This window comes from Polyodon spathula, chromosome 44 (assembly GCF_017654505.1).
Source record: "Polyodon spathula isolate WHYD16114869_AA chromosome 44, ASM1765450v1, whole genome shotgun sequence".
Lineage (NCBI taxonomy): Eukaryota > Metazoa > Chordata > Actinopteri > Acipenseriformes > Polyodontidae > Polyodon > Polyodon spathula.
The window spans coordinates 1,413,458-1,440,957 of NC_054577.1; the positions used below are offsets into that span (position 1 = coordinate 1,413,458).

The 27,500-nt window shown below is 44.1% G+C and overlaps 3 protein-coding genes across 7 annotated transcripts in view; 2 read left to right on the top strand and 1 right to left on the bottom strand.

Moving 5' to 3' along the window:
- Window positions 1-5,071, top strand: part of LOC121305607 (misshapen-like kinase 1) — a 26,413-nt gene extending 21,342 nt beyond the window's left edge. Inside the window, 8 exon segments of the mRNA XM_041237298.1 lie at window positions 736-903; window positions 1,016-1,159; window positions 1,565-1,699; window positions 1,926-2,026; window positions 2,158-2,307; window positions 2,708-2,867; window positions 2,983-3,122; window positions 3,976-5,071. Coding sequence (XP_041093232.1) covers window positions 736-903; window positions 1,016-1,159; window positions 1,565-1,699; window positions 1,926-2,026; window positions 2,158-2,307; window positions 2,708-2,867; window positions 2,983-3,122; window positions 3,976-4,059 — 1,082 coding nt within the window. The 3' untranslated portion in view covers window positions 4,060-5,071.
- Window positions 5,072-8,767: 3,696 nt separating this feature from the next.
- Window positions 8,768-15,726, bottom strand: hsd20b2 (hydroxysteroid (20-beta) dehydrogenase 2). 3 transcript variants are annotated; one of them, XM_041237250.1, is made up of 11 exons: window positions 15,451-15,726; window positions 14,340-14,386; window positions 13,704-13,779; window positions 13,477-13,587; window positions 13,095-13,162; window positions 12,544-12,588; window positions 12,239-12,273; window positions 11,517-11,598; window positions 11,059-11,124; window positions 9,757-9,906; window positions 8,769-9,083 (listed from the first exon to the last, which is right to left on the bottom strand). In XM_041237250.1, the coding sequence occupies exons 1-11, from the start codon at window positions 15,623-15,625 to the stop codon at window positions 8,958-8,960; spliced, it is 981 nt and encodes a 326-aa protein (XP_041093184.1). In that variant the 5' UTR covers window positions 15,626-15,726; the 3' UTR covers window positions 8,769-8,957. The 3 variants fall into 3 exon arrangements, with proteins under 3 accessions (XP_041093185.1, XP_041093184.1, XP_041093186.1); XM_041237251.1 differs by lacking the exon at window positions 12,544-12,588 and having other exon boundaries at window positions 8,768-9,083; XM_041237252.1 differs by lacking the exon at window positions 14,340-14,386 and having other exon boundaries at window positions 8,770-9,083; window positions 15,451-15,595.
- A 6,027-nt stretch (window positions 15,727-21,753) lies between these two features.
- LOC121305597 (espin-like) lies at window positions 21,754-25,843 on the top strand. 3 transcript variants are annotated; one of them, XM_041237290.1, is made up of 5 exons: window positions 21,754-22,061; window positions 23,432-23,535; window positions 23,715-23,892; window positions 24,429-24,544; window positions 25,049-25,843. In XM_041237290.1, exons 2-5 carry the CDS (start codon window positions 23,521-23,523, stop codon window positions 25,070-25,072), a joined length of 333 nt encoding a protein of 110 aa, XP_041093224.1. In that variant the 5' UTR covers window positions 21,754-22,061; window positions 23,432-23,520; the 3' UTR covers window positions 25,073-25,843. The 3 variants fall into 3 exon arrangements, with proteins under 3 accessions (XP_041093224.1, XP_041093222.1, XP_041093223.1); XM_041237288.1 differs by lacking the exon at window positions 24,429-24,544 and having other exon boundaries at window positions 21,783-22,061; XM_041237289.1 differs by lacking the exons at window positions 21,754-22,061; window positions 24,429-24,544 and having other exon boundaries at window positions 23,295-23,535.
- The last annotated feature ends 1,657 nt before the right edge of the window (window positions 25,844-27,500 follow it).

Genomic DNA, 27,500 nt, shown 5'->3' on the forward strand with positions numbered 1-27,500 from the left:
AGGTCTGGTAAAGCACAGGGAAGCATTGTAAAGCACAGAGAGGTCTGGTAAAGCATAGGGAAGCATTGTAAAGCACAGAGAGGTCTGGTAAAGCATAGGGAAGCATTGTAAAGCACAGAGAGGTCTGGTAAAGCACAGGGAAGCATTGTAAAGCACAGAGAGGTCTGGTAAAGCATAGGGAAGCATTGTAAAGCACAGAGAGGTGTGGTAAAGCATAGGGAAGCATTGTAAAGCACAGAGAGGTCTGGTAAAGCATAGGGAAGCATTGTAAAGCACAGAGAGGTCTGGTAAAGCATAGGGAAGCATTGTAAAGCACAGAGAGGTCTGGTAAAGCACAGGGAAGCATTGTAAAGCACAGAGAGGTCTGGTAAAGCACAGGGAAGCATTGTAAAGCACAGAGAGGTCTGGTAAAGCACAGGGAAGCATTGTAAAGCACAGAGAGGTCTGGTAAAGCACAGGGAAGCATTGTAAAGCACAGAGAGGTGTGGTAAAGCATAGGGAAGCATTGTAAAGCACAGAGAGGTCTGGTAAAGCATAGGGAAGCATTGTAAAGCACAGAGAGGTCTGGTAAAGCATAGGGAAGCATTGTAAAGCACAGAGAGGTGTGGTAAAGCATAGGGAAGCATTGTAAAGCACAGAGAGGTCTGGTAAAGCATAGGGAAGCATTGTAAAGCACAGAGAGGTCTGGTAAAGGTATTAAGATTGTATTCAGTCTCTGGTTGCGTGTTCCCCCAGGTTTCATCGGGGGGGAGGCCTCACGCTTGGAGCAGCTGAAGTTTGAGGCGCGGAAGGGCTCCATGGTGAACGTGAACCCCTCAAACACGAGACCCCACAGTGACACCCCAGAGATACGCAAGTATAAGAAGAGGTTCAACTCGGAGATTCTGTGCGCAGCGCTGTGGGGTGAGAGAGGGGAGGGGAGGGGGTACAGAGGGGGTGAAGCGCACACGGCAGTTTAAAGCTGCTGGACTGGGTGTTTCAGAGCTCTGTCTTGTCTTGTGTCCCCCTCTCTCAGGGGTGAACCTGCTGGTCGGCACGGAGACCGGGCTGAAGCTCCTGGATCGCAGCGGGCAGGGGAAGGTCTACTCCCTCATCAACGGCCGACGCTTCCAGCAGATGGAGGTCCTGGAGGGGCTAAACCTGCTGGTCACTATATCAGGTACTGCTGGTCACTGCATCAGGAATGGGCTGCGTGTGTATTACCTGTCCTCTCTCTCCATCTCTCCCCCTGGCGCTCTCTCTCTCTCTCTCTCTCTCTCTCAGGTAAGAAGTTTAAGCTGCGAGTGTACTACCTGTCCTCTCTCTCTCTCTCTCTCTCTCTCTCTCTCTCTCTCTCTCTCTCTCTCTCTCTCTCTCTCTCTCTCTCAGGTAAGAAGTATAAGCTGCGAGTGTACTACCTGTCCTCTCTCCTCTCTCTCTCTCTCTCTCTCTCCTCTCTCTCTCTCCAGAGAGAGAGAGAGAGTCTCATTGATGGTACAGGAAGAGAGATACATGATGGAGATTGTACTCACCTGTCCTCTTCCACTCTCCTCTCTCTCCCTCTCTCTCTCTCTCTCTCTCTCAGGTAAGAAGTATAAGCTGCGAGTGTACTACCTGTCCTGGTTGAGGAATAAGATCCTTCACAATGATCCTGAGGTGGAGAAGAAGCAGGGCTGGACCACAGTGGGGGAGATGGAGGGCTGTGTGCATTACAAAGTGGGTGAGTACACCCTGCACGCTACACCCCTGCACCCTACACCCTATACACTGCACCCTACATCCTGCATCCGACACACTGCACCTGATACACTGTACCCTACATCCTGCATACTGCATCCTACACCCTACACCCTACACACTGCACCTGATACACTGTACCCTACATCCTGCACACTACATACTGCACTCTACACACTGTCTCACGCTGCTCTCCTCTCTCCCTCCAGTGAAGTACGAGAGAATCAAGTTCCTGGTGATTGCTCTGAAGAGCTCGGTGGAGGTCTACGCCTGGGCGCCCAAACCCTACCACAAGTTCATGGCCTTCAAGGTACGGGGATTGAACCCCTGCTCAATCCAAGGGTTGTACTGCACTCGCTGCAGTGTATCGTTTCAATATGCTTTACCGCACCTCTGTTCTCCTCGCCGCTTCATTCTGTCCCTTTGTTCCCCCCCCCGCAGTCGTTCGCTGACCTGCCACACCGCCCACAGCTCGTCGACCTGACGGTGGAGGAGGGTCAGAGGCTAAAGGTCATCTACGGGTCGAGCGCGGGGTTCCACGCCATTGACGTCGATTCAGGGAACAATTACGACATCTACATCCCCGTCCACGTGAGTGAGGGGGGGGGTGAGACTCCACCTGCACAGCAGTGTGATCCATTCCTGGTTTTTCACTTTGAGCTTCATAATAAGAGACACACTTGAGCTTGTTAGCTTTACACACTGGGGATAATCAAGCTGTGTGTGTTTGTGTTTGTGTTTGTTTTTTCAATGCTCGTCTGTGCATGCGTCTGTGTTTCTGTACTGTTGCAACACTAATGCCACTCTCTGTACCCCTGTAGATTCAGAGCCAGGTCCTGCCCCACGCCATCGTGTTCCTGCCCCTGTCTGTGTGTTAATGCCCCCTGTGTCTCTGTACCCCTGTAGATTCAGAGCCAGGTCCTGCCCCACGCCATCGTGTTCCTGCCCCTGTCTGTGTGTTAATGCCCCCTGTGTCTCTGTACCCCTGTAGATTCAGAGCCAGGTCCTGCCCCACGCCATCGTGTTCCTGCCCCTGTCTGACGGGATGGAGATGCTGCTGTGCTACGAGGACGAGGGCGTCTACGTGAACACCTATGGGCGCATCATCAAGGACGTGGTGCTGCAGTGGGGAGAGATGCCCACCTCCGTGGGTGAGTGTGTGTATTAACCCCTCGTGTGTGTTTGTGTGTGTGTGTGTATCACAGTGTATTAATCAATCGTGCGTGTGTGTGTGTCTGTGTTTTAACCCTGTGTGTGTCTCTGCAGCGTATATCTGCTCCAATCAGATCATGGGCTGGGGTGAGAAGGCGATTGAGATCCGCTCTGTGGAGACGGGGCACCTGGACGGGGTGTTCATGCACAAGCGTGCTCAGAGACTCAAGTTCCTGTGTGAACGAAATGACAAGGTAACACAGGGCAATACAGGACAGTAGAATATAATACAGGACAGGACAGTAGAATATAATATAATACAGGACAGTATAATATAATACAGGACAGTAGAATATAATACAGGACAGTAGAATATAATACAGGATAGGACAGTAGAATATAATACAGGACAGGACAGTAGAATATAATACAGGACAGTAGAATATAATACAGGGCAATACAGGACAGTATAATACAATACAGGACAGTAGAATATAATACAGGACAGGACAGTAGTAATATAATACAGGACAGTATAATATAATACAGGACAGTAGAATATAATACAGGGCAGTAATACAGGACAGTAGAATATAATACAGGACAGGACAGTATAATATAATACAGGACAGTAGAATATAATACAATACAGGACAGTATAATATAATACAGGGCAGTAATACAGGACAGTAGAATATAATACAGGACAGTATAATATAATACAGGGCAATACAGGACAGTAGAATATAATACAGGACAGTAGAATATAATACAGGACAGTAGAATATAATACAGGGCAGTAATACAGGACAGTATAGTACATGACAGTATAATATAATACAGGGCAGTAATACAGGACAGTATAGCACAGGACAGTATAATACAGTACAGTAAAATATAATGCAATACAGAACAAGACAGTATAGTACAGGAAAATCTTATAAAACAGTGTAATAGTCTAGTATAATCTAACACAAGCTAAATTCATGTAATATGCTGTCTGCTAGGAAGTGGAGCAGCTCACAGTGGAATTGGCTCGCTCGGCAGCTTCCCTGTGTTCTCATGAGTGGCTTCGCTGTCGTTCTCATTTTGTTTGTTTTTTCGCAGGTGTTTTTCGCGTCTGTCCGATCGGGAGGCAGCAGCCAAGTTTACTTCATGACTCTGACCAGGAACTGCGTCATGAACTGGTAAAGAAAGAAAAAGAAAGAAAGAAAGAGAGAAAAACGGGAACAGGGGAAAAAAACAAATCTGAAAATCCCAACACAATATGAAACAAAACCTGCTGAAAGAGAAAAATGTAATTAAAAAAATTAATGTTTAGAAACGCAGACGCGAGGTCGGAGAAAAATTTGTGCCAAAACATTTTTATATGTGCGTCTGGTATTTTTGGGTTTCATTTGACTCGCTTGCCCCGCTCCAGTGACGCAAGCAGACCGGCTGTCTGTCTCTGCCGTGTAAAAGCTCTCGGCTCCCCCTGGGTGAGTGAGCCGTGGCGCAAAACTGAAAATTCCCGCGACGATGCGAAGTGACTATCCTCACAGGCCTTCTCCGACAGGCACCCCCTCGTTCATAGACATGACTCCAACGAGACAGAGAGGGCGTGTGATCAGAGCCACTATAAAACATTGAACTACAGAGGGCTGCGCTCGGATTCGCAAACGGTCCCAAAACGAACCTTTTTTTAATAAGCGCCTCGTTAATCCCCCCCTCCCCCCCCTTTCAGGAGTCATGAATTGATTAGAATCCTTATCTGTACTGACGCTTTCTAATGGAGGAATGAGATTTGATGTTTATTTTTCAGTTCCTATAAAACTAGACATTGTCGACAGACGGATCAATACAGCTCTGGACAAAAGTTTTAGCTTCACCTAGAATTTTAGGATTGAGAAATTATTTAAAAAAAAAAAAAAAAAAAAAAAAGCTATATGAACATAATTTAGATTTATTATTTATCATGTTGTAATCAAAGAATTGACCAGAAGCCATAATAGCAGTACAGTAGTAATTCATGTTAAATTTTGAAATGTCAGTTTTTCAATTTGTCGAATCTGGGGAAAAACTACAAAGCAGTGTTTTGATTCAGTGTGTTAATGTAACATTATTCAGCAGCTTTCGTTCGACTTCATGATCAGAAATTAGCTCATTCTGCAGGATGACGCAACACTTTTGACCAGAGACTGAGAGAGAGAAAGACGGAGACAGACAGAATGAGAGACAGAGACGGAGAGAGAGAAAGAGACAGATTTCTGAATGAATAATATATTCTGTAACACGCACTTTGGCCTAGGGTTCGGCTGCATCATTCCAAAGACAATTTAGGGTCTCAAAAAAATAGTGAAATTCAAAGAGAATTAAACTAAATTAAGACAATCCTTAAGCATTGAAATATTTTTTTGGAAAACAAAATTTAAAAAATGTATTTTTTTTAAATTAAAATTATTAGTTATAAAAATTATATATATAGATATTAATTAATAGATATATGCAGAATGGTGGTGGCACAGTGTTTCGGGTCATATTTGGTCCTCTTAAAGATACAGCGATAATAGAAAGTGTGTAACTGTACATATTTTGAAATAACAGTATGATAATGTCTGTGTTTTAAGCACTTATTGTATGAGCAGGATAGGCTTTCATTTGGCTGTGAGACAGAGGAGGGGCGTCACAAAGGCTCCCATGCACAGCACAGCACATGTTGTCCAGTTGCTTTTCATTTGAAGCCAGTTATGTCTCTAAACTATCAAAACAAGGCAGGATAAATGAACCCTTTGAAAAGTATCCCACAGTACAGTGTGATTAATCACAGAGAGGTCTGGTAAAGCATAGGGAAGCATTGTAAAGCACAGAGAGGTCTGGTAAAGCATAGGGAAGCATTGTAAAGCACAGAGAGGTCTAGTAAAGCATAGGGAAGCATTGTAAAGCACGGAGAGGTCTGGTAAAGCATAGGGAAGCATTGTAAAGCACAGAGAGGTCTGGTAAAGCATAGGGAAGCATTGTAAAGCACAGAGAGGTCTGGTAAAGCATAGGGAAGCATTGTAAAGCACAGAGAGGTCTGGTAAAGCATAGGGAAGCATTGTAAAGCACAGAGAGGTGTGGTAAAGCATAGGGAAGCATTGTGAAGCACAGAGAGGTGTGGTAAAGCATAGGGAAGCATTGTAAAGCACAGAGAGGTCTGGGAAAGCGTATTATTAAACATGGCAAACCAGGGCAAACTCTGGTAAATGTATTTAGTGTAACTGCATGACTACTGTGGTAAACTTTTATTAATGGACTGCCTAAGTGATAGCCTGCACAAATGCCTTTAGTGTCTGTCTTTTGAAATAATAAATAAACAGAAATTATAAATACAGCAGTGGATGAAGCTCAGTGAATGTATTTGCTGGTTTAGTGGGAAACAAAAATGAAATGTTGTAAAACTGCTGTTGAAATTGAAAAAAAATATATATATACAAAAGTTCAAAGATAAAAAAAAAAAAGACAAGAAAAATATATAAACTGAAATTTGTGGGTGTTTTTTTTTTTTTTTTTTTTTTTTTTTTAATTTACAAAATCCGAGGTCTTCGGCCAGGAGAGGTCAGCACGACGAGAACGTATTCAAAAATGAACTGGGTAAGCTAACCCAGCTGTAAAAGCGTCCCCGTTTTGAATTTGTTTTAAACGTTCCTCCCTTTCTGACCTCTCTTGGGGAAATGGGGGAGGCTTTGGGAAGTGGTTCAGCTCGCGGTTGCTGCCCTGGGGGGCAGAGTGTCGCAGGAGGGGAGGCTGGGATGGTTTAGACCAGGACTGTCAGAAGCTGTATGAGGAGGCTCCCTTACTCCTGCAGAGAATCCTCGACGAACTGCTCCGAGAAATGACTCGCTGTAAAATAAGCACTTTATCTGTACATAGATTGACAAATGTTCTGCCGATTTGTTGTGGTTCTCTATTTCTGTTTTTGGTGGTGATGGGGAGGGGGGGGGGGGGGGTTGCTTAATACATTATATAAGCTGCAGAACTTCTATCTGTTTTTCAGTTACCACTGAGCAGTGTACTGCAAAACAAATAAATACATGTGTGCGAGATTCAGCTGTCCAGTGATGTCTCATTAGCGCTAGTTGCTGTGGTGTTCAACTCCAGACTCGAGGCAGGGAGAGGGGGGCGCAGAGTTTGTGGGGTATTTTTTTTTTTTAACTGAATTTTTTTGTCTGAATTCTTCTTGCCAACAAATTCTGTAAATTCAGTATTTCTCCATTGACGGTCATGCGCCCCTCACTCATTCGCTCACGCACACACACACACAGAGCTGTTTTCAAAGCCTGCATTTTTAAGCGAGTGCTTTTTCTGTTGGACAGGCTGGGAAGTGCGTGTTGAAGGCCAGGGTAAATGCTGCCTCTGTTGTGCAAAGCGTTTTACTCCCAAGCTCTTACATTAATTCACTTCTCTTAAGTGTTTTTGTTACCAAAAATATGAAACACTCTGGATAGTATCCTATACAGTCTTTACTCACAAATGATACATTATTATTATTATTATTATTATTTTTGAAATGCTGCAGGCTGATGGCTTCTCAGTTTGGTTGAAAACATCCCCAATCTGTTCAGTTGTTAAGGAAGTCTTTACAAAGAGTGATATCTTCTGTTTCATAGCAGAGATTCTGTACAGAGGACTGTAGACCTTGATGTAATTAATATTTGTCTCTAATCGGGTCACGTTTTTAACACAGCGCTGTTTGATTCGCTATGTTTACAATAAAGCATTTTTGTTTTGAAACGAAAAATTGAATTGTAGAAAAGGGAGGAGTAACCATGTGGCAAAGCCAGGGGTGTAGTGAAATCAATCGGATGTATAAATAAAATTTAAGTGCGAAATTGCAGAACAGTTTTACAGTGGCTTCGCTTTTATAAGTGATGGGGCGGGGGGGGTGTTTTAGGAAAACGTAAATAAGAACTGGCAAGCAAAAAAATAAATCCGTAATCTAGAACGGATTCCCCTGCATGCTGTCTGTGGTGTGTTTATTAAACCTGCATTGAAGCCACGCCCACATACAACCCCGCCCACTCACAACCCCGCCTCCTCGTCCTCTGGCTCCACCCCCTGGTTTATCCTCCCTGCACTGTTTCCCTTGTGTAGAAGTGGCTTGTACTGGTTGCACTGGGAAAAGGGTTGTTAACTGGTGTTAGCCCTGTTCAGCCAGACGAAACAAAAATACTACTGTTTAAAAAGAAAATAACTAAATGAGAGTAATATTACGTAATAATTGAGCAGTCTGTGTTGTGTCTCCTGCCTGCCTGCGGTGTACATAATTTTCAAATGCTGACCATTATAGTAAAGTGGCCTTCAATTTAAAATCTTCAATAAAAAAAAAATGTTTTAGTTGTCATTTGCATTGATTCTTTCATTGGGGGGGGGGGGGGGGGGGGGTTGCCTTTGTCAGTGTCTCCTGTATGTATGTGTGTTTGCTTATGTGTGCATGTGAGACTGTGTGCTGTTTTGTGTATCTGTGAGTCAGTGCTGTTTGTGTATTGGTTTGTGCGTGTGCATGTGCATGTATTGTGTGTGCATTCGAGTGTGTGTCTGTCTTCGTTCCAGGATCTCATGTACATATTAACGTGTTTACCAGCACTGAGGCAGGAGAAAAACATGCCTGCACTTTCCTTCGACGTCCACCAGAGGGAGACTAAAACCAGTTTATTTTTGTCTACTACCGTTACCGCCAAGATCAGCTTTAAGAGCCAGGGTGAGCATGCTTGGTTTGCTGTCCAGTTCGTTTGAAATCAACTTTTTTCCCCCCTCAAGTCATACAAGAAAAAAAAAAAAAAACAAGATTTAAGGAGTTAACCTTTTTTTTTTTTTTTTTTTTTATTAAAACAGAATTTTGAAACCCTAACGTACAATTTATTTTTGTAAAAAATAAAAGTAGATTTTTTTTGGTTTGTTTTCTTTTTAATAACTTCATTTCCAGCTAAAACTGCGGCATTTATTTTTTATTTATTTATTTTTTTAACCATACAAAAGTTTCAAGATAAACTAATCCAGTCTGTCAGTAAAATGTACCCCCACTCCCCTCTCCCTTTATCCTAGGATCCTGCTGTTTCTACAGGTTCTGTGGATCATGGCTTGTGATTTCCTGGTCCAGCGGTGAACATGGCTTCAATCTTCTTTCTTGTTGCTGTCTGACTAATATTAACAGCGGACAGACGCAGCCACCCAGGGATGAGGTGATCAATGACAGCGTGCTAGAGAGAGAGAGAGAGAGAGAGAGAGAGAGAGAGAGAACTCTTACTTAATTATCAGTGCTCACCTAAATTTCTATAGTCAAGTTTTCAAAGTTCTATTTTGATTAGGAAATCAGACAGTCATTTACATGGGGTCCAAGACCCCACAGGGGAGAGGGGGGAAAAGTAGGATCTAAGACGACAAAGATGGATGTCAAGACACCTAGTAACGAACACTAAAGGACAGGTTCCACTTGTAACCCGAAGTTAGAAGAAAGAACAACGACAGACTGATTATAATTGTCGCCTGTCTGATGTCGGTGGGTCACTACTCACTAGTTACTGTCGCACGATCAGTTAGAGAGAGAGAGAGAGTAGAGAGAGAGAGAGAGAGAGAGAGAGAGAATGAATTAAAGTCCAGTCACGAAGTGGACTTCGCTGAGTCATGTACTGAAGGATCAGTGTATCAAAAAAATCAACAGTCTTTCCTGCAAAACGACTCGCTTCCTCTCCCTAGGTTCTCTCTAGCTCTTCCCACCCCTGTCTCTCCCCCCTTAGCTCTTCCCTCCCCTGTCTCTCCGCCCAGCTCTTCTTCCCTCCCGTCGCTTCCTTCCCCTGTCTCTCATCCCTAGCTCTTCCCTCCCCTGTCTTTCCCCCCCCAGCTCTTCCCTCCCCTGTCTCTCCCCCCCCTCACCTGCAGTGCGTGTGACAGACAGCCAGAGGTGAAGCTGCTGAGCCCCACAGTGTTCAGAGCCTCTCTGGCGAAGTCGTCTGCTCTCTTCACCAGCGCGTTCGTTCCCATGTTTGACGTCATGTTGGTTGAGACCAGTAAAGGGGCCACACACTGCAAGGGGGGAGGGGGGGCAACAAAAAATAATTATGACATCACTTGTAGATCTCCTGATCCGCCCCTCCTGTTCTGCTCTGTCCTCAGCACCATGGTCCTGGATCCTCAGCTAGCGTATTACTGCTCCACTATGGCACTGTAGATATAACTCTCTGTAATCCTAACTGGCTGCATCCCAGTTCATATTCTAGCAGCGTTATTAATCTACACGGCATCCCAGTTCATATTCTAGCAGTGTTATTATTATACACGGCATCCCAGTTCATATTCTAGCAGTGTTATTATTATACACGGCATCCCAGTTCATATTCTAGCAGTGTTATTATTATACACGGCATCCCAGTTCATATTCTAGCAGTGTTATTATTATACACGGCATCCCAGTTCATATTCTAGCAGTGTTATTATTATACACGGCATCCCAGTTCATATTCTAGCAGTGTTATTATTATACACGGCATCCCAGTTCATATTCTAGCAGTGTTATTATTATACACGGCATCCCAGTTCATATTCTAGCAGTGTTATTATTATACACGGCATCCCAGTTCATATTCTAGCAGTGTTATTATTATACACGGCATCCCAGTTCATATTCTAGCAGTGTTATTATTATACACGGCATCCCAGTTCATATTCTAGCAGTGTTATTATTATACACAGCATCCCAGTTCATATTCTAGCAGTGTTATTATTATACACGGCATCCCAGTTCATATTCTAGCAGTGTTATTATTATACACGGCATCCCAGTTCATATTCTAGCAGTGTTATTATTATACACGGCATCCCAGTTCATATTCTAGCAGTGTTATTATTATACACGGCATCCCAGTTCATATTCTAGCAGTGTTATTATTATACACAGCATCCCAGTTCATATTCTAGCAGTGTTATTATTATACACGGCATCCCAGTTCATATTCTAGCAGTGTTATTATTATACACGGCATCCCAGTTCATATTCTAGCAGTGTTATTATTTGCACTGAGTGTAAACTACACTGTGTTTCAATATGAAGCTTGCATTGTAACCCTGCGCTGCCCTGTGACACCTGTGTGAGTCTCCTGGGGTAAAGGGGTCTCCCAAATAAATAAATAAATAAATAAATAATAATAATAATAATAATAATATAGTCACTGCTGTTACCTGCACGGTGATTCCCTCGCCTCTGTACTCAGAATTCAGGCAGCGAGAGAAGTAATTAACGAAGACCTGGAAATGGATAAACATTACCGATTTATTATTATTATTATTATAATGTGCAATATCAAACTCCTGGCTCCTGATCATTGCAATATTAATAATAATAAGAGACTTCATTGAGGGGAGTTCTGAACCCCAGGACTGGGTGCAGCAGCAGCAGCAGGGCTAGTGTGAGTTTGTAACCCTGCTCAAACTCCTGGCTGCTGATCATTGCAATATTAATAATAATAAAAGACTTCATTGAGGGGAGCTCTGAACCCCAGGACTGGGTGCAGCAGCAGCAGGGCTAGTGTGAGTTTGTAACCCTGCTCAAACTCCTGGCTCCTGATCATTGCAATATTAATAATAATAAGAGACTTCATTGAGGGGAGTTCTGAACCCCAGGACTGGCAGTTTTGTACCTTGGTTGCAGAGTACAGGGTCAGCATTGGATGTGGATGGGATCCAGCTTCAGAGGAGATGTTTATAATCAAGCCTTTCTTCCTGCATCAAAAAAACAAGACCATTACAATACAGGAGAACTCAACACTGCAGAGCTGTATAGGGGTCTATAGGAAAGAGATCTCCACTCTCCACACTGCAGAGCTGTATAGAGGTCTATAGGAAAGAGATCTCCACTCTCCACACTGCAGAGCTGTATAGAGGTCTATAGGAAAGAGATCTCCACTCTCCACACTGCAGAGCTGTATAGAGGTCTATAGGAAAGAGATCTCCACTCTCCACACTGCAGAGCTGTATAGAGGTCTATAGGAAAGAGAGCTCCACTCTCAACACTGCAGAGCTGTATAGAGGTCTATAGGAAAGAGATCTCCACTCTCAACACTGCAGAGCTGTATAGAGGTCTATAGGAAAGAGATCTCCACTCTCCACACTGCAGAGCTGTATAGAGGTCTATAGGAAAGAGAGCTCCACTCTCCACACTGCAGAGCTGTATAGAGGTCTATAGGAAAGAGAGCTCCACTCTCAACACTGCAGAGCTGTATAGAGGTCTATAGGAAAGAGAGCTCCACTCTCAACACTGCAGAGCTGTATAGAGGTCTATAGGAAAGAGAGCTCCACTCTCCACACTGCAGAGCTGTATAGAGGTCTATAGGAAAGAGAATTTCAATCTTGCAGTTATTACCTTTGGATCATTTGTGGCAATACAATCCTTGTCATCTGTGGATACAAACAGAGAATAAAAAAAATCAGCAAGTTCCAGAAGCAGCCATTTCAAACCAGCTTAATCTGTGCTGAGGTGCCTGGACCACTCTCCTGCATTAACAGGAGGATCTGTGTGTGTGTGTGTGTGTGTCCATCTCTCTGTGCCTGCCTCTCTGTGTGCGCGATACAGGATCTCACGTACATCTAATCAGGTGAAGACGTGCCACCCCTTTGCACTGTGCTCTCTCCTCTCTTACACAACGACATGTTCAATACAAACCTCACCTGGGTCATCGAGACCACATTGCAGTTGAGAACATCAGAGATTCTCTGCAAGAAAACGTAAAACATCACGACTGGTACATGAAAACTTCAGTTAAGGCATAGCAAAGTGTAGTACAGCACAGAGAGGTCTGGTAAAGCATAGGGAAGCATTGTAAAGCACAGAGAGGTCTTGTAAAGCATAGGGAAGCATTGTAAAGCACAGAGAGGTCTGGTAAAGCATAGGGAAGCATTGTAAAGCACAGAGAGGTGTGGTAAAGCATAGGGAAGCATTGTAAAGCACAGAGAGGTCTGGTAAGGCATATTAAAAAAAACAAACCAGGGTAAACTTTGCTGAATGCATTACACACCAACCAGGAGAAAAGCAAATAGTTTGCATTAGATGGAAATGCCATCACACTGAAACAGCTACTGTTTGACTATTCAGATTGATATTCTGTGAACACACAGAAGCAGGTCTGTGCGCTGGTGATTATCAGCCACTAGGGGTCAGGGCGGTCAGTCAGCCCGCTCATGGAGGTCAGCTTGTATCAAAACCCCGGGATGAGACGCACCTGCCCTGGGTTCGGGACGTCCAGTAAGAAGACCAGCGTGTCAGCGTAATTCATTCCCACATTATTCACTGCCAGAGAGGAGGGGCAGAGACAGAAAACCAAAAACACAATGAAATGCAGTACAATGCAATGCAATGTGTGCACTGCAGTACAATGCCATACAGTGCAGTGCAGTGTGTGCAGTGCAATACAATGTGTATAGTGCTGTGGCCCCTACGCTACACCCCACTGACAGTGTTGTGACTCATATTACTAATTTCTAGGTACTGTAGTCATTAGTATGTTGGTTTACTTATTTATTTTTTAAATGTATTAAAAATGTTTCCCAATCTTCCAGAAACGGGATCCGGACTCCGAGGCAGAGCGGAATGGTTTGGCTTACCCAGGATGCCAATCTCCAGCCCCGCCAGCCCCTCCTCAATGTGCTGGTAGATTCCGAGCCCGTCTGTGAAGTCGGCTTGAATCACTCTGGTACTGCGGCTGTGCTGGAGCTCTGAAAACACACAGCGAGTTCCACATACCGAGAGACGAAACAGATACTAGTGCTTTTCAGAGCCTAGGAGAGACGGACAGGCAGAGACACACACAGGCAGGACAGACTCCTCTTACCTATCTCAGAGGCCACCTGCTTCAGTCTCTCCAGTGATCTGCTGATCAGCACGACATCCAGACCCCTCCTGGCGAGCTGCACAAAACCAGCAAAACAAACCCATCAAAACCACAGTACAGAGGAACGGGCTAGAAGCACCCAGACATGGCTGAGAAACTCACACTAGCCCTGCTGAGAAACTCACACTAGCCCTGCTGCTGCTGCTGCTGCACCCAGTCCTGGGGTTCAGAGCTCCCCTCAATGAAGTCTGTTATTATTATTAATATTGCAATGATCAGGAGCCAGGAGTTTGAGCAGGGTTACAAACTCACACTAGCCCTGCTGCTGCTGCTGCACCCAGTCCTGGGGCTCAGAACTCCCCTCAATGAAGTCTGTTATTATTATTAATATTGCAATGATCAGGAGCCAGGAGTTTGAGCAGGGTTACAAACTCACACTAGCCCTGCTGCTGCTGCACCCAGTCCTGGGGTTCAGAGCTCCCCTCAATGAAGTCTGACGAAACACAGACAGACAGACAGCAGGAATGTGGGAACTCTAGATAAATAGAGATAGAGACAGACAGACAGACAGATAAGAGACTGACTCTCTCGCTTCCAAAGCCCGCTGATCGAAGCCCTGCTATAGGAGATGCCTACCTCGTGAGCGTACGCCTTTCCAATGCCAGACGTGGCGCCCGTCACAACTGGAACAGAGAGGAGTCAAGCAGGAGTCAAAACAGCAATGCAAAAATACACACACAGCTCTCCAGCACACACCCAAGGTGGAAATGAGACTCCTGTTGCACAGCAGTGTCACCCAGTCCAGGTTTTACTACCAGCTTGACCAGCCCCCAGTGTGTCTAGGGAACAGGCTCAGGTGTGTCTTACTGTTAAACTCCCAGTGAATCCAGGACTGGATCACACTGCTGTGCAGCGGGAGTCTGATTTCCATGATAAAACACATTCCCTCCTCAGCTCTCCAGGGATCGAAATAAAGACACAGCAGCGTGATCCAGCCCTGCTTTCACTGCGAGTTTAACAATAAGACACACCTGAGCTTGTCACCTAGACACACTGGGGGGCTGATCAAGTAAAACCTGGACTGGGTGACACTGCTGTGCAACAGGAGTCTCATTTCCATCCCAGCAGGTCTCCGACCCCAGTCCTGCAGAGTTACTGGGTCTGCTGGCTTTCAACGAGTTCTCAATTATTGGCTTAATTAATCAAGATGAACAGGTTTTCCAGATCTTCAGCCACTGAAGGACCTCTCGAGGACCAGGGTTAGAGACCCCTGCTATGCACACTGCAGCCAGCCGGCAGGAATGATAGCAAACAGTGTTTTTGAACACTGATAGCAAACATCCTCAGCTCTCCAGACCAGCCGTGGTATTGAATCGGGACACTGCGCCTAATACAGACAGGGTTCCCAACAACAGGCAATTCGTACAAAAAAAAAAAAAGACATAATGTCCCGGGAAGTCTTACGAATTTCCCAGGACAGCTGTCTCAAACAGAGAACAATCCGTGCAAAACCAGAACGGGCAGCAACCCTGATTACAGCGCGTTTCTGAATATGGAACATAAACCCAGCCTCGTCCCTGCTGTCTCTGTAAAATACAATCTCATTCTGTTTGTCTTTCTGCAGCCCTCCCCGGACCCTATTAAAAGCACCGTCAGCGGTATATATTTTTAACAATTTCAGAAGGGAAAGGCTGCCTGTTTGTTCAAGTCACTCGGTAATATACCACACCACAAGAAAAACAATCACCTGCCCATTTCCCGAAAGTTGAAACGTCCACTTTCCAGATTTCTGAGAGAACATAAACCCGCACTCCACGCAAAACTGCCCAGGAGTACCTCACGGCGCACAACGCAAACGCGAGGGCTCCCAGCCCGGCGAACACGCACAGCAGCGCGTCTGAATCCTGGCGCTGCGGTACCATGGCCACGGGTGTTTTTAAAGCGTTTCTTTTTTTTCTTTGCTGGGACACGCGTGGAAGTGTCACGAAGCCGCGGCTTGTCGCCCTGCTCGGAGCTCCGCTGGGTATCGCATTATAACCCGGGGCGACCACGCCCACACGCTCAACTCGGTAGGCAGCGTGATATGAATCTGAAACAAACTACACATTGGAAATGGGAACCAAAAAAAAAAAAATACACACACACACAATAAACAAACAAACAAACAAACAAACAAACAAACAAACAAACGCCAAGTTATCAGAAGTGCCCGGCTATTTAAAGCAGGGAGATCGGAAACACGAGTGAAGTTTCAGCCTTGCCCCGATCTAGTTTGTTCGTGGATCAGCAGTTTGTAGCCCCCCAACCAATCGGGGTAAAAGCACTGGGAGGGGGGGGGGGGAGCCCCAATTGTCTTTAATGACTTGGCTGGTCTTTTTCAGGCACAATAAACGCGGATCAAACGCATGATAGGGGAGCGTTTTCTCGGGGATCCCGCTCTCCCTCTAATGTCCACTCTCCAGATCAGAGAATGGAGTGTTGTGATGAGAATGGATTTTATTGATTTTTGGTTCTTTTTCAGATGGGCCAGAGCTCCCGCAGCGTTCGCCCTCGGGGTTAAGCGCAGAATTCAAGCAGCCAAGAGCGAAGTAAAATTTGCTCCTGTTTTATGGTCAGCGCTCCTTTAAAGGGAGGGGGTCAGTGATCCTGTTAATAAAGCTAATAAGAGGTGAGAGAATGGATTTTAAAGATGGTCAGCGCTCCTTCAGTAAAGGGAGGCGGATCAGTGATCATGTTAATAAAGCTAATAAGAGGTGAGAGAATGGATTTTAAAGATGGTCAGCGCTCCTTTAAAGGGAGGGGCCAGTGATCCTGTTAATAAAGCTAATAAGAGGTGAGAGAATGGATTTTAAAGATGGTCAGCGCTCCTTTAAAGGGAGGGGTCAGTGATCCTGTTAATAAAGCTAATAAGAGGTGAGAGAATGGATTTTAAAGATGGTCAGCGCTCCTTTAAAGGGAGGGGTCAGTGATCCTGTTAATAAAGCTAATAAGAGGTGAGAGAATGGATTTTAAAGATGGTCAGCGCTCCTTTAAAGGGAGGGGTCAGTGATCCTGTTAATAAAGCTAATAAGAGGTGAGAGAATGGATTTTAAAGATGGTCAGCGCTCCTTTAAAGGGAGGGGTCAGTGATCCTGTTAATAAAGCTAATAAGAGGTGAGAGAATGGATTTTAAAGATGGTCAGCGCTCCTTTAAAGAGAGGGGTCAGTGATCCTGTTAATAAAGCTAATAAGAGGTGAGAGAATGGATTTTAAAGATGGGCAGCGCTCCTTTAAAGGGAGGGGGTCAGTGATCCTGTTAATAAAGCTAATAAGAGGTAGGGGTTCGCTACGTAAAAATTACGTTAATCTCAGAGCGAGAAAACCGTTCCTTTTTTGCTTTCTTCTGCTGTCCTCTGTGCAAGTTTTTGTCTGTTTGTTTGTTTTTTTTAATGGGATGGCACGTAGCCGCCTTTACCACCCCGAGCTGTGCACTGTACCGGTGCAGTGTCAGAAAGCAGTACACCCGTCACAATGTGGTAGACGTACCTGCTTGTCGCTAGAAAACGGACAAATCTCTCTGAACAAAGATCAGCCGCAGCCCTCCTAGAACTAGCTGTTTGTAGTTTTAGATAACCCGATCTGTTGCTCATGAGTCAGTCACAGATCTCTCTATATATGTATATGTTATAAGAGCTGTAAGGTCCAGACGCGTTCAGATGGGCGTCTCCTTGCTTTCTAGGCTAGAATGAAGCTCAGTACACGGTGTGCCGCTTTTGCATTGAGATTATTGTTCTCTGTGAGAATAACAAAATGTTCTGATCTTCTGTTTTTCCCCAGAGCAGGTCCCCGAGTAGCTAATTACACCCAACTCCTTCTACCTCCTCCCCTCTTTCATTCCATTGTTAGTAAAATAGTCTCTCTCCCTCCCTCTCTCTTTCTACTCTCTCTCTCTCTCTCTCTCTCTCTCCGTCTCTCTCTCTCTCTCTCTCTCTCTCTCTCTCTCTCTCTCTCTCTCTCTCTCTCTCTCTTCTCTCTCTCTCCTCTCTCTCTCCTCTCTCTCCCTCCTCTCTCTCTCTCTCTCTCTCTCCCTCTCTCTCTCTCTCTCTCTCTCTCTCTCTCTCCTCTCTCTCTCTCTCTCTCCCTCTCTCTCCCTCCCTCTCTCTCTCCTCTCTCTCTCTCTCCCTCTCCTCTCTCTCTCTCTCTCTCTCTCTCCCTCTCTCTCTCCTCTCTCTCTCTCTCTCTCTCTCTCTCTCTCTCTCTCTCTCTCTCTCTCTCTCTGATCAGTCTTGTTTTTCCTGGACGTTCCCCCTGGTTAACAATAACTTTGCTCCGACCCGTGTAACACAATCTCCTGAGAAACGAGAACAAACTGTTTTTAATTCATAGTGTGCATGAAATGATATATCTAATCCAGCCCTCTGAAATGTCTTTATAATATACAGCGACCCTAGACCCTGATATTGATGAGATATTGATGAGATCCAGCCCTCTGAAATGTCTTTATAATATACAGCGCTAGACCCTGATATTGATGAGATCCAGCCCTCTGAAATGTCTTTATAATATACAGCACTAGACCCTGATATTGATGAGATCCAGCCCTCTGAAATGCTTTATAATATACAGCACTAGACCCTGATATTGATGAGATCCAGCCCTCTGAAATGTCTTTATAATATACACAGACCCTGATATTGATGAGATCCAGCCCTCTGAAATGTCTTTATAATATACAGCACTAGACCCTGATATTGATGAGATCCAGCCCTCTGAAATGTCTTTATAATATACAGCACTAGACCCTGATATTGATGAGATCCAGCCCTCTGAAATGTCTTTATAATATACAGCACTAGACCCTGATATTGATGAGATCCAGCCCTCTGAAATGTCTTTATAATATACACAGCACTAGACCCTGATATATGATGAGACACAGCCCTCTGAAATGTCTTTATAATATACAGCACTAGCCCTGATATTGATGAGATACAGCCCTCTGAAATGTCTAGACCCTGATATTGATGAGATCCAGCCCTCTGAAATGTCTTTATAATATACAGCACTAGACCCTGATATTGATGAGATCCAGCCCTCTGAAATGTCTTTATAATATACAGCGCTAGTTTATCTGGTTAGGAAATCGCTTGATAATAATTTGCACCTCGTGTTCTATTGTATTGTAATAACTTTTTCATTTAATTCTGTGGCGATGCCGAGATCTTGTATTGTATTGCAGTGTTTTGTATTGCATTGTGTTGTGTTGCGTTTGTAGTAGATTTATTCTCCGCTATCCAGAGAGACTCGGGATTCAGGTTTATTATCAGCTCTAGATATTTTAATCATTGTGTACAAGGGAAGAGTGTACAAGAGACTATGGTAGAAAGAAGAGTTACATTAGGTTTTATACAGAGTGTTACAAGACAGAATGTGTCTCTAGCTGGAATGTCACAGAAGTTTGTGATAAGGCCTTTTGTTCATTATAAGTGGTTACAGCTGTGCAGGAGCCTGCCAGGACCAGTTTGTCCTGGAAAGCTCTTTCCTGGGAACACGGTGGAAATCCTTTTATCTGGTCGGATGTTGACTGTCTCCTGTCTCAGGCAATCCTCTGTTATCACAGCACAAGATAGAAACAAAACAGTCTCAGAGTTGTCAAAGTTGGCTTCCTGGAGATGGGGGAACATTGTTGTTCACAAGCCCAGAGGCCCAGCTGCAGCTAATACAATCATTGCTTGCTACAGTCTCAAAGGCACCTCGTGTTCAATTAAATGTATATAGAAATGCAGGGGGCACACCTAAAACACAAGATTTAAAGTTAGTCAGAATTAAACAATTATATGATTATCTGCACTGTGATGTTCTGCACTGTGATTACACTATGTAACACAATTTTTGTTCCTGGGTAGTAAGTGTTATTTCCTAATTGCTTATGCCTCAAAAGTACAGAAGTATAAGTATAAAGTATAAGTATGTGACCAGGACAGTGATATTTTGAAATGTACCTGTTTCCAATGAGAAAACGGGTGAATTTGCGTCTTTTCGTTCACATAAAGTCAGAAAAAAACAACATATGAATCCAAATTAACATGTATTTATACTAAAGTAATACAAAAATGACTACAAAAGATTTAGAAGTGAGTAGTTTCTCGAGATTTACGATTATACTGTAAATCATTTTCACGAATCAGCCCCCAAATGTAGTCTCCCATCATGTTCTCGTTATACTGTCCTTGGTAGCGGCGTTCAAAGTCCAGTATATCCTGGTGGAAGCGCTCGCCTTGCTCCTCCGAGTATGCTCCCATGTTCTCCTTGAATTTATCAAGATGAGCATCAAGGATATGGACTTTGAGGGACATCCTACAGCCCATTGTGCCGTAGTTCTTCACCAGAGTCTCAACCAGCTGCACATAGTTTTCGGCCTTGTGATTGCCCAGGAAGCCCCGAACCACTGCGACAAAACTGTTCCAAGCCGCTTTCTCCTTACGAGTGAGCTTCTTGGGGAATTCATTGCACTCCAGGATCAAGACCTACAACAGCATCAAGACCTTGCTGGACGCCTTGAAGTATGATGAGTACGGCTGGGAGGTCATAGGAGACTTCAAAATGGTGGCATTCCTGATGGGTCTCCAAGGCGGTTTTACCAAGTTTCTCTGCTATCTTTGCCTTTGGGACAGCAGGGACACCAAGGCGCACTACGACAGGCGGGACTGGCCACAGCGGACCGAGTTCTCTGTGGGGAGGAACAAGTCAAGTGGGAGCCACTGGTGGACCCCCGGAAGGTGCTGATGCCACCACTGCACATCAAATTGGGCCTTATGAAACAATTTATCAGAGCTCTAGATAAGGAGTCGGCAGCCTTCAAGTACCTTCAAGACTTCTTCCCTAAGCTGTCTGAGGCAAAGGTCAAAGCCGGTGTCTTCGTCGGACCACAGATAAAGAAGATCCTGGAGTGCAATGAATTGGGGAATTGTTATTATTATTATTATTATTATTATTATTATTATTATTATTATTATTATTATTATATAGAAGCAGTAGTATTATCACTATCACCAATGTGTGTTAATACTATATTATTTTTAATAATAACAATAATAATAATACTAGGCCTCGGTGATTACCTCTTTAAATGAAATCGCTCGGAATGGAACAGGTTAACTGGCTTTGCAATATGATTTATCTCCACAACTGCTTAGGAGCTTAGAGCAAAAAAGACCTAATTAAGATTATTATCAGTGCAATTAAGGCTCTAGTTCAGTAATTGAGAGCTCAGCAGGGGGTCCCCCGGGAACGAGGTTAAAACCAGCAGCATTAGGGGTTTGAATATTGCATTAACATTTTTATTTTGCATTTATTCATTTATTTATCTATTTATTTATTTATTTGGGGTTTTAGCAAGAGCTAGATCTTGCTATAACAAAGGACACAGAGTTATTAAAGACGTAGCGAGGAGCCTGTACGCTAATTACTCGGTTAATTTGTAACTCAAATGTGAATCTAATTATCTGCGAAACTGTGACCGTGAAGATCGCATTATAATCGAAGACGACTGGTTTCTATAGTAAACCGGGGGAAAAAAAAAAAAAAAAAAAAAAACACAACAAAAACAAAATTTAAATTTAATAGGTTTGCGTTTAAAAAAAAAAAAAAAAAAAAAAAATATATATATATATATATAAAAACTGAGTTTTTGAGTTTACAGTAATTACAAATGACAGCAGGTAGATAGACGGGTTTAAAAACACACACACACACACAAAAACGAGGGGGGGTAAATATTGTTCTAAGTCATGTATAACTTCGAAAAGAATAATTTTGCTAATTTTCGATTCAGTACGGCTTCAAAAGCTGTAATGTAAACAAACGGTTGCTTTGTATAGAACAAAACCATACGTGCAATTGCATAGACCGTTACGTATTTAGTAAGTTTATTATTATTATATTATTATTATTATTTATTATTATTATTATTTATTATATTTTTATTATTATTATTATTATTATTATTAGTTAATATAAAATCATAATAATAATAATAATACATAATAATAAACATTCCGCGGCCTTGTTTGTTTTGTTTTAAGCTTGCTAGCAGGGGTAATGGCGTTGCTAAGGGCAACGATCTCTGTACTCTGTTATTTGTTCACAGTAAATCATTAGTAGCTTACCAATAAAACTATAAATAAACCAATTCAAAGGGCTTTTCGTGTCGTGATTTATCAGTGTATTTATTGATTTATTTTGGTATGTAAATATCTTTGAAAGGTTTAGTGTTGCGCGATTCCCAGGCAGAGTTAGTGACGTTAATGCACTTTGTTGTGTTTGTTTACGAGTCTTTATTTTTCTTGTTTGCTTTGGACGGATCGAGAGGCTGGCGAGGTAAGCGCTTTTGAGTGGGGGTCCATTTCAATATTTCTAGTAAGATTTATTTATTTAAAGCCCCTCTCTAAACCAGATTAGCAAAGATCAGAGGAGCAGTTTACCTAACCTGAACCCGAATCGACGTTTAGTGTTTGGACGGTTGGAGTGCGATTTTAAAGCCTCAATTCAATGAAATTCATGTTGATTTACTGTGTTTTTACTTAATGAGGTTACTTAAAATGAAGACCAAAAATACCACTGATAAATTCATATAATGAGACCCGGGCCATGTAACGTTGTACAGGGCCATGAGTGTATATATTATTATTATTATTATTATTATTATTATTATTATTATTATTATTATTATTATTTTATATATAAATACACGATAGTATAAAATAGCCTGCTGTGTATTTTCCATATTTGCTGTTCTGTATAATAAGCGTAGTAAATAAAGTCTGGTTTATGTAGCCTCTTTAAAAGCCTGTAGGTTACTACCCTTGGAAACATACAGCACTTCTGTACAGAAGTACCAGACCTCTCTGTGCTTTACAATGCTTCCCTACGCTTTACCAGACCTCTCTGTGTTTTACAATGCTTCCCTATGCTTTACCACACCTCTCTGTGCTTTACAATGCTTCCCTATGCTTTACCAGACCTCTCTGTGCTTTACAATGCTTCCCTGTGCTTTACCAGACCTCTCTGTGCTTTACAATGCTTCCCTATGCTTTACCATACCTCTCTGTGCTTTACAATGCTTCCCTATGCTTTACCAGACCTCTCTGTGCTTTACAATGCTTCCCTATGCTTTACCACACCTCTCTGTGCTTTACAATGCTTCCCTATGCTTTACCAGACCTCTCTGTGCTTTACAATGCTTCCCTATGCTTTACCAGACCTCTCTGTGCTTTACAATGCTTCCCTATGCTTTACCAGACCTCTCTGTGCTTTACAATGCTTCCCTATGCTTTACCAGACCTCTCTGTGCTTTACAATGCTTCCCTATGCTTTACCACACCTCTCTGTGCTTTACAATGCTTCCCTGTGCTTTACCAGACCTCTCTGTGCTTTACAATGCTTCCCTATGCTTTACCAGACCTCTCTGTGCTTTACAATGCTTCCCTGTGCTTTCCCTGTAATGTATTACACTTTGCTGTGCTTGGCCGTGTGAAATCCTTTTTCATGGTTGTTTTGTAACATTAACAGTTCTCCACGAAACTCTCACGCTGGGTAATGAATTTCTAAATGAAGCAGCTGTGAATGCCCAGGGCTGACGGCAGTACGGAGAGTCTAGTTGCTGCATATTTCGTTAGAACAGTTATGAGTGAAAGCAGAAGCTGTCATAATTATTTTTTTTTTTTTTCCTTGTGCTTGTGTGTTCACAGCAGTGGAAAAAAAGATTATTCTGTCTTTCTGACAACTAAAAAGCAGTTCTGCTTTCTGTAAAAGGGAGGGGAAGAAAAGCATCTCAGTAATGGAAGGTGGCAAGGTAAGACCAGCTGCAATTACTGTGTGTGTCTGTGTCTGTCTGATGCACTGTGTGTGTGTGTGTGTTTTTGACACTGTGTGTGTGTGTGTGTGTGTGTGTGTGTGTGTGTGTTGTGTGTGTGTGTGTGTGTGTGTGCCTGATGCTCTGGTGTGTGTCTAACGCTCTTTGTGTGTTTCTAGGTGGGAACCCCCTCTTCTCCAGTCTCACAGAGCCCCCCTCCTGGAAAGCCTGGGTCCGTGGTTCTCCCCCCGGCCCCCTCTCCTCCTGCCCCGAGCGCGGAGCCCAGCGGGACCCCCCCTCAGACCGGAGCCATGAAGGAGCGCAGGACCTCCGCAGAGCTGCGACGAGGCACAGAGGGTACGTCTACACTGTGCGACTGTGACTCTATTACTGCTCTATGTAACGCAGTGAACTGTGTCTGTGTGAACACTGGCTGACCGCAGGGGGTTCCAAACTTTATTATTATTATTATTATCATTATTATTGTTATTATTTATTTTTTTTTTTTTAAATGTGGGGTACGATGTAACAGGGGAGACTTTTGACAGGACATCTGAAAAAAGTGTCCTGTAGAATTATTCAAAGTATAAAATTAAATAATAAAATCAATACAGAGGTAGGATTTTTAAGAACCACTATTATTTGAAAACCGGTATCGAGACACACACACCACGGTGTCACATATTACACACAACAAATAATGTCAAAGTTGTGTGTGTATATGTGTGTGTTTATATGTCAGTGTGTGTGTGTGTGTTTATATGTCAGTGTGCTGTGTGTGTGTTTATATGTCAGTGTGCTGTGTGTGTGTTTATATGTGTGTGTGTGTGTGTGTGTTTATATGTCGGTGTGCTGTGTGTGTGTTTATATGTCAGTGTGCTGTGTGTTTGCAGTCCCCCGCTCTCTCTCCAGTCCGGAGCTGTTGTCCGAGTTGAAGACTGGGAAGCAGCTGAGGCGCATTCCCAGGAGCAGCGGGTTGACCACTGTGTTCTCCGGACGAGGCAGAGCGGTCAGTGCTCTCCCCAAGCATGTTGACCCTTCCACTGCGGTCCGGGCTCCAGCGTGCCGGGGAAACCAGCAAAGTCTCCCAGACAGTGTCGTGTGTCTCTCTGCTTTTATTATTGTTATTATTTATTTATTTATTTATTTTGTAAGATAGTTTTCTGGTTGTTTTTTATATCAACTTTTTTTTTAAATGTTTTTTTTTTTTTAAAACCCTTGGGAAAGATTATTTATTTATTTATTTTTAGTAGAAGATCATAGAAATAACATAGTATATCAAAAACTTTGACTACAGAAATTGGATGTCTCAGATCCACTTTAAAATTTTAGGTGATGCAAAAATTTTTTTTTCAGTGTATGTTTGCGACACGACAGGACAGACCAGACAGACAGACAAGACAGACCTGATATAGGAGAGATTCCTACATAGAGAGCGGCAGAAGTGAAGATGACTCTCTCTCTCTCTCTCTCTCTCTCTCTCTCTCTCTCTCTCTCTCTCTCGGTTGACCAGGGCCATCGCCTGAGCTCAGAGTAACTGTGATTGGCCGGCACGGACAGCCAATAAGAACACTGCTCCACGCTGCCACACCGCCAATCAGCGACCCCTCTGTGAACTGTGACCTCCTGATTCGGGGGTGCGAGAGGCCAGCCACAGCCCGTGCCAACTACCAGCAATGCCACTCTACCTCATACACCCTGCCCGCAGCCTGATCCACGTATGCTGTGAATTACTGCGCCATGCTGGATCCTGGGGCGGGCAGAAGCGACTTTACAGCTGCCCGCAATCTCTTTGTAAATAAACAGTCGACTGCCGTGCTGAGACCAGAATCACTCCAGTTAACTGAGGAACTGCACTTCAAGAAATAAAGCTAGGGAGACAGGGATTGAGGGAAGACTCCAGTTGCACAGCGGTGTCACCCATTCCAGGTTTTACTACCAGCTTGGTTAGCCCACAGTGTGTAGAGGTTACAGGTCTAGGTGGGGTCTTATTATTAAACTCACAGTGAACGATCAGGAATGGACCCAAGTCTCTCAACAAATCCAAAGCAATGTTAAAAGCAGCTGTTAACCCTCTGGCGCTACTGCAGCTTGTCAGATTAATGAGTTGCCAGCCTTCGACCTTTCCACTCCAGATAGAGCAGATTGCTGACAGCAGTAAAAGTGCTTAAAGGAACGTTTTACTTTTCCAGTCAAAGTGGCATGTCTCTGCTTCTAGTATTCAGACTCGCATCTTCCCTCCCTCCCTCCTCAGCTCCACTAGAGCCACACTGCTTCCCTCCCTCCCAGTCCCTCATCAGCTCCACTAGAGCCACACTGCCTCCCTCCCAGTCCCTCCTCAGCTCCACTAGAGCCACACTGCTTCCCTCCCTCCCAGTCCCTCCTCAGCTCCACTAGAGCCACACTGCTTCCCTCCCTCCCAGTCCCTCCTCAGCTCCACTAGAGCCACACTGCCCTCCCTCCCTCCCAGTCCCTCCTCAGCTCCACTAGAGCCACACTGCTTCCCTCCCTCCCAGTCCCTCCTCAGCTCCACTAGAGCCACACTGCTTCCCTCTCTCCCAGTCCCTCCTCAGCTCCTCTAGAGCCACACTGCCTCCCTCTCTCCCAGTCCCTCCTCGGCCCCAGAGTCTCTCTCTGTATTAGCAATGCATTCTTTGTGCTGTGCCGCATTGGTAATGTTTTATATGTGTATCGTTGTTCTCCTGGGTAATAAAGTTCAGTGATTTGTGTTCCTTTCTTTAGCAATGTCTTCATTCATCTCAGCAGCAGGGAGGGTCCTGAGGCAGGAGAATGAATGCAGAGTGGCTGTTTGCAATACTGACTGCTGACTGACACCCTGCTGACAGTGCTATGGCAGGTACTCTCTTTTGACAGTGCTATGGCAGGTACTCTCTAGTGACAGTTTTATGGCAGGTACACTCTATTGACAGTGCTATCGCAGGTACACTCTATTGACAGTGTTATGGCAGGTAGCCCAACACTCAGAGGTCAGACTGAACCTCACCTTACACCTCCCCTCCACAAACTGACTTGCGAGTGCGATGGGAGGGGTGTAGAAATATGAGAGAGAGAGAGAGAGAGAGAGAGAGAGAGAGAGAGAGATGAGAGATCGGAGATGAGAGAGAGGAGATGAGAGAGAGGAGAGAGAGGAGATGAGAGAGAGGAGATGAGAGAGAGTCCCTCTCTCCTATGGAGAGTGAGATTCAGGTTACACTCTATTGACAGTGTTATGGACGCAGGGGAGAGAGGGGAGCCAAACATCAGAGGTCAGATGAACCTCACCTTACACGCTCTCTTCACAAACTGAGTGAGCAAAACGAGCGAGAGAGATCAAATAATGTGGAGGGGGATGAATAGGAGGGATGAGCGAGAGCAGCGAGAGAGAGAGGAGACGAGGGAGAGAGGACCTAAGAGTGAGAGAGAGAGAGAGAGAGAGAGCCTCAGCTAAGCACAAATCTGAAACTTTTAAAAACTGCAAAAAAGTGATAAAGGAATGAACGTCAGATTATATTAGTTTTTTTTTGGGGGGGGGGGGGGGGGGGGGGGGGGGGGGGGGTTCGTGCAAAACACCAGTGTTAGGACAGACGCGCAGACACACAGACACTGCAAAAGATAACTGGCCTGGAAAACAGGAAGGAAAAAAATTAAATGGGCTTTTAAAAAATGAAGATGGACCCAAAACCGCTGGGGTCTGCGCAGTTTTCCAAATTTCTCATCCCGGTGGTGGGGCTGTGCTACTCTACCTGACAAGCGTCAGATTGCTCGAGTACAAATTATTATTATTATTATTATTATATTTAAAACTTTGACACACAATGGGCTACATTCTCAGGGCTTGAGCCTCAGCTAAATAAACTAATAATAATATTTCAAGTTGTCATTAGCACCTTCTTTCCCCTCCCCCGCCCCTCTCTGTGTCTCTCTCCTCGTTTCTGACAGCAGAGTCGCACCTGAGGGACCGCAAT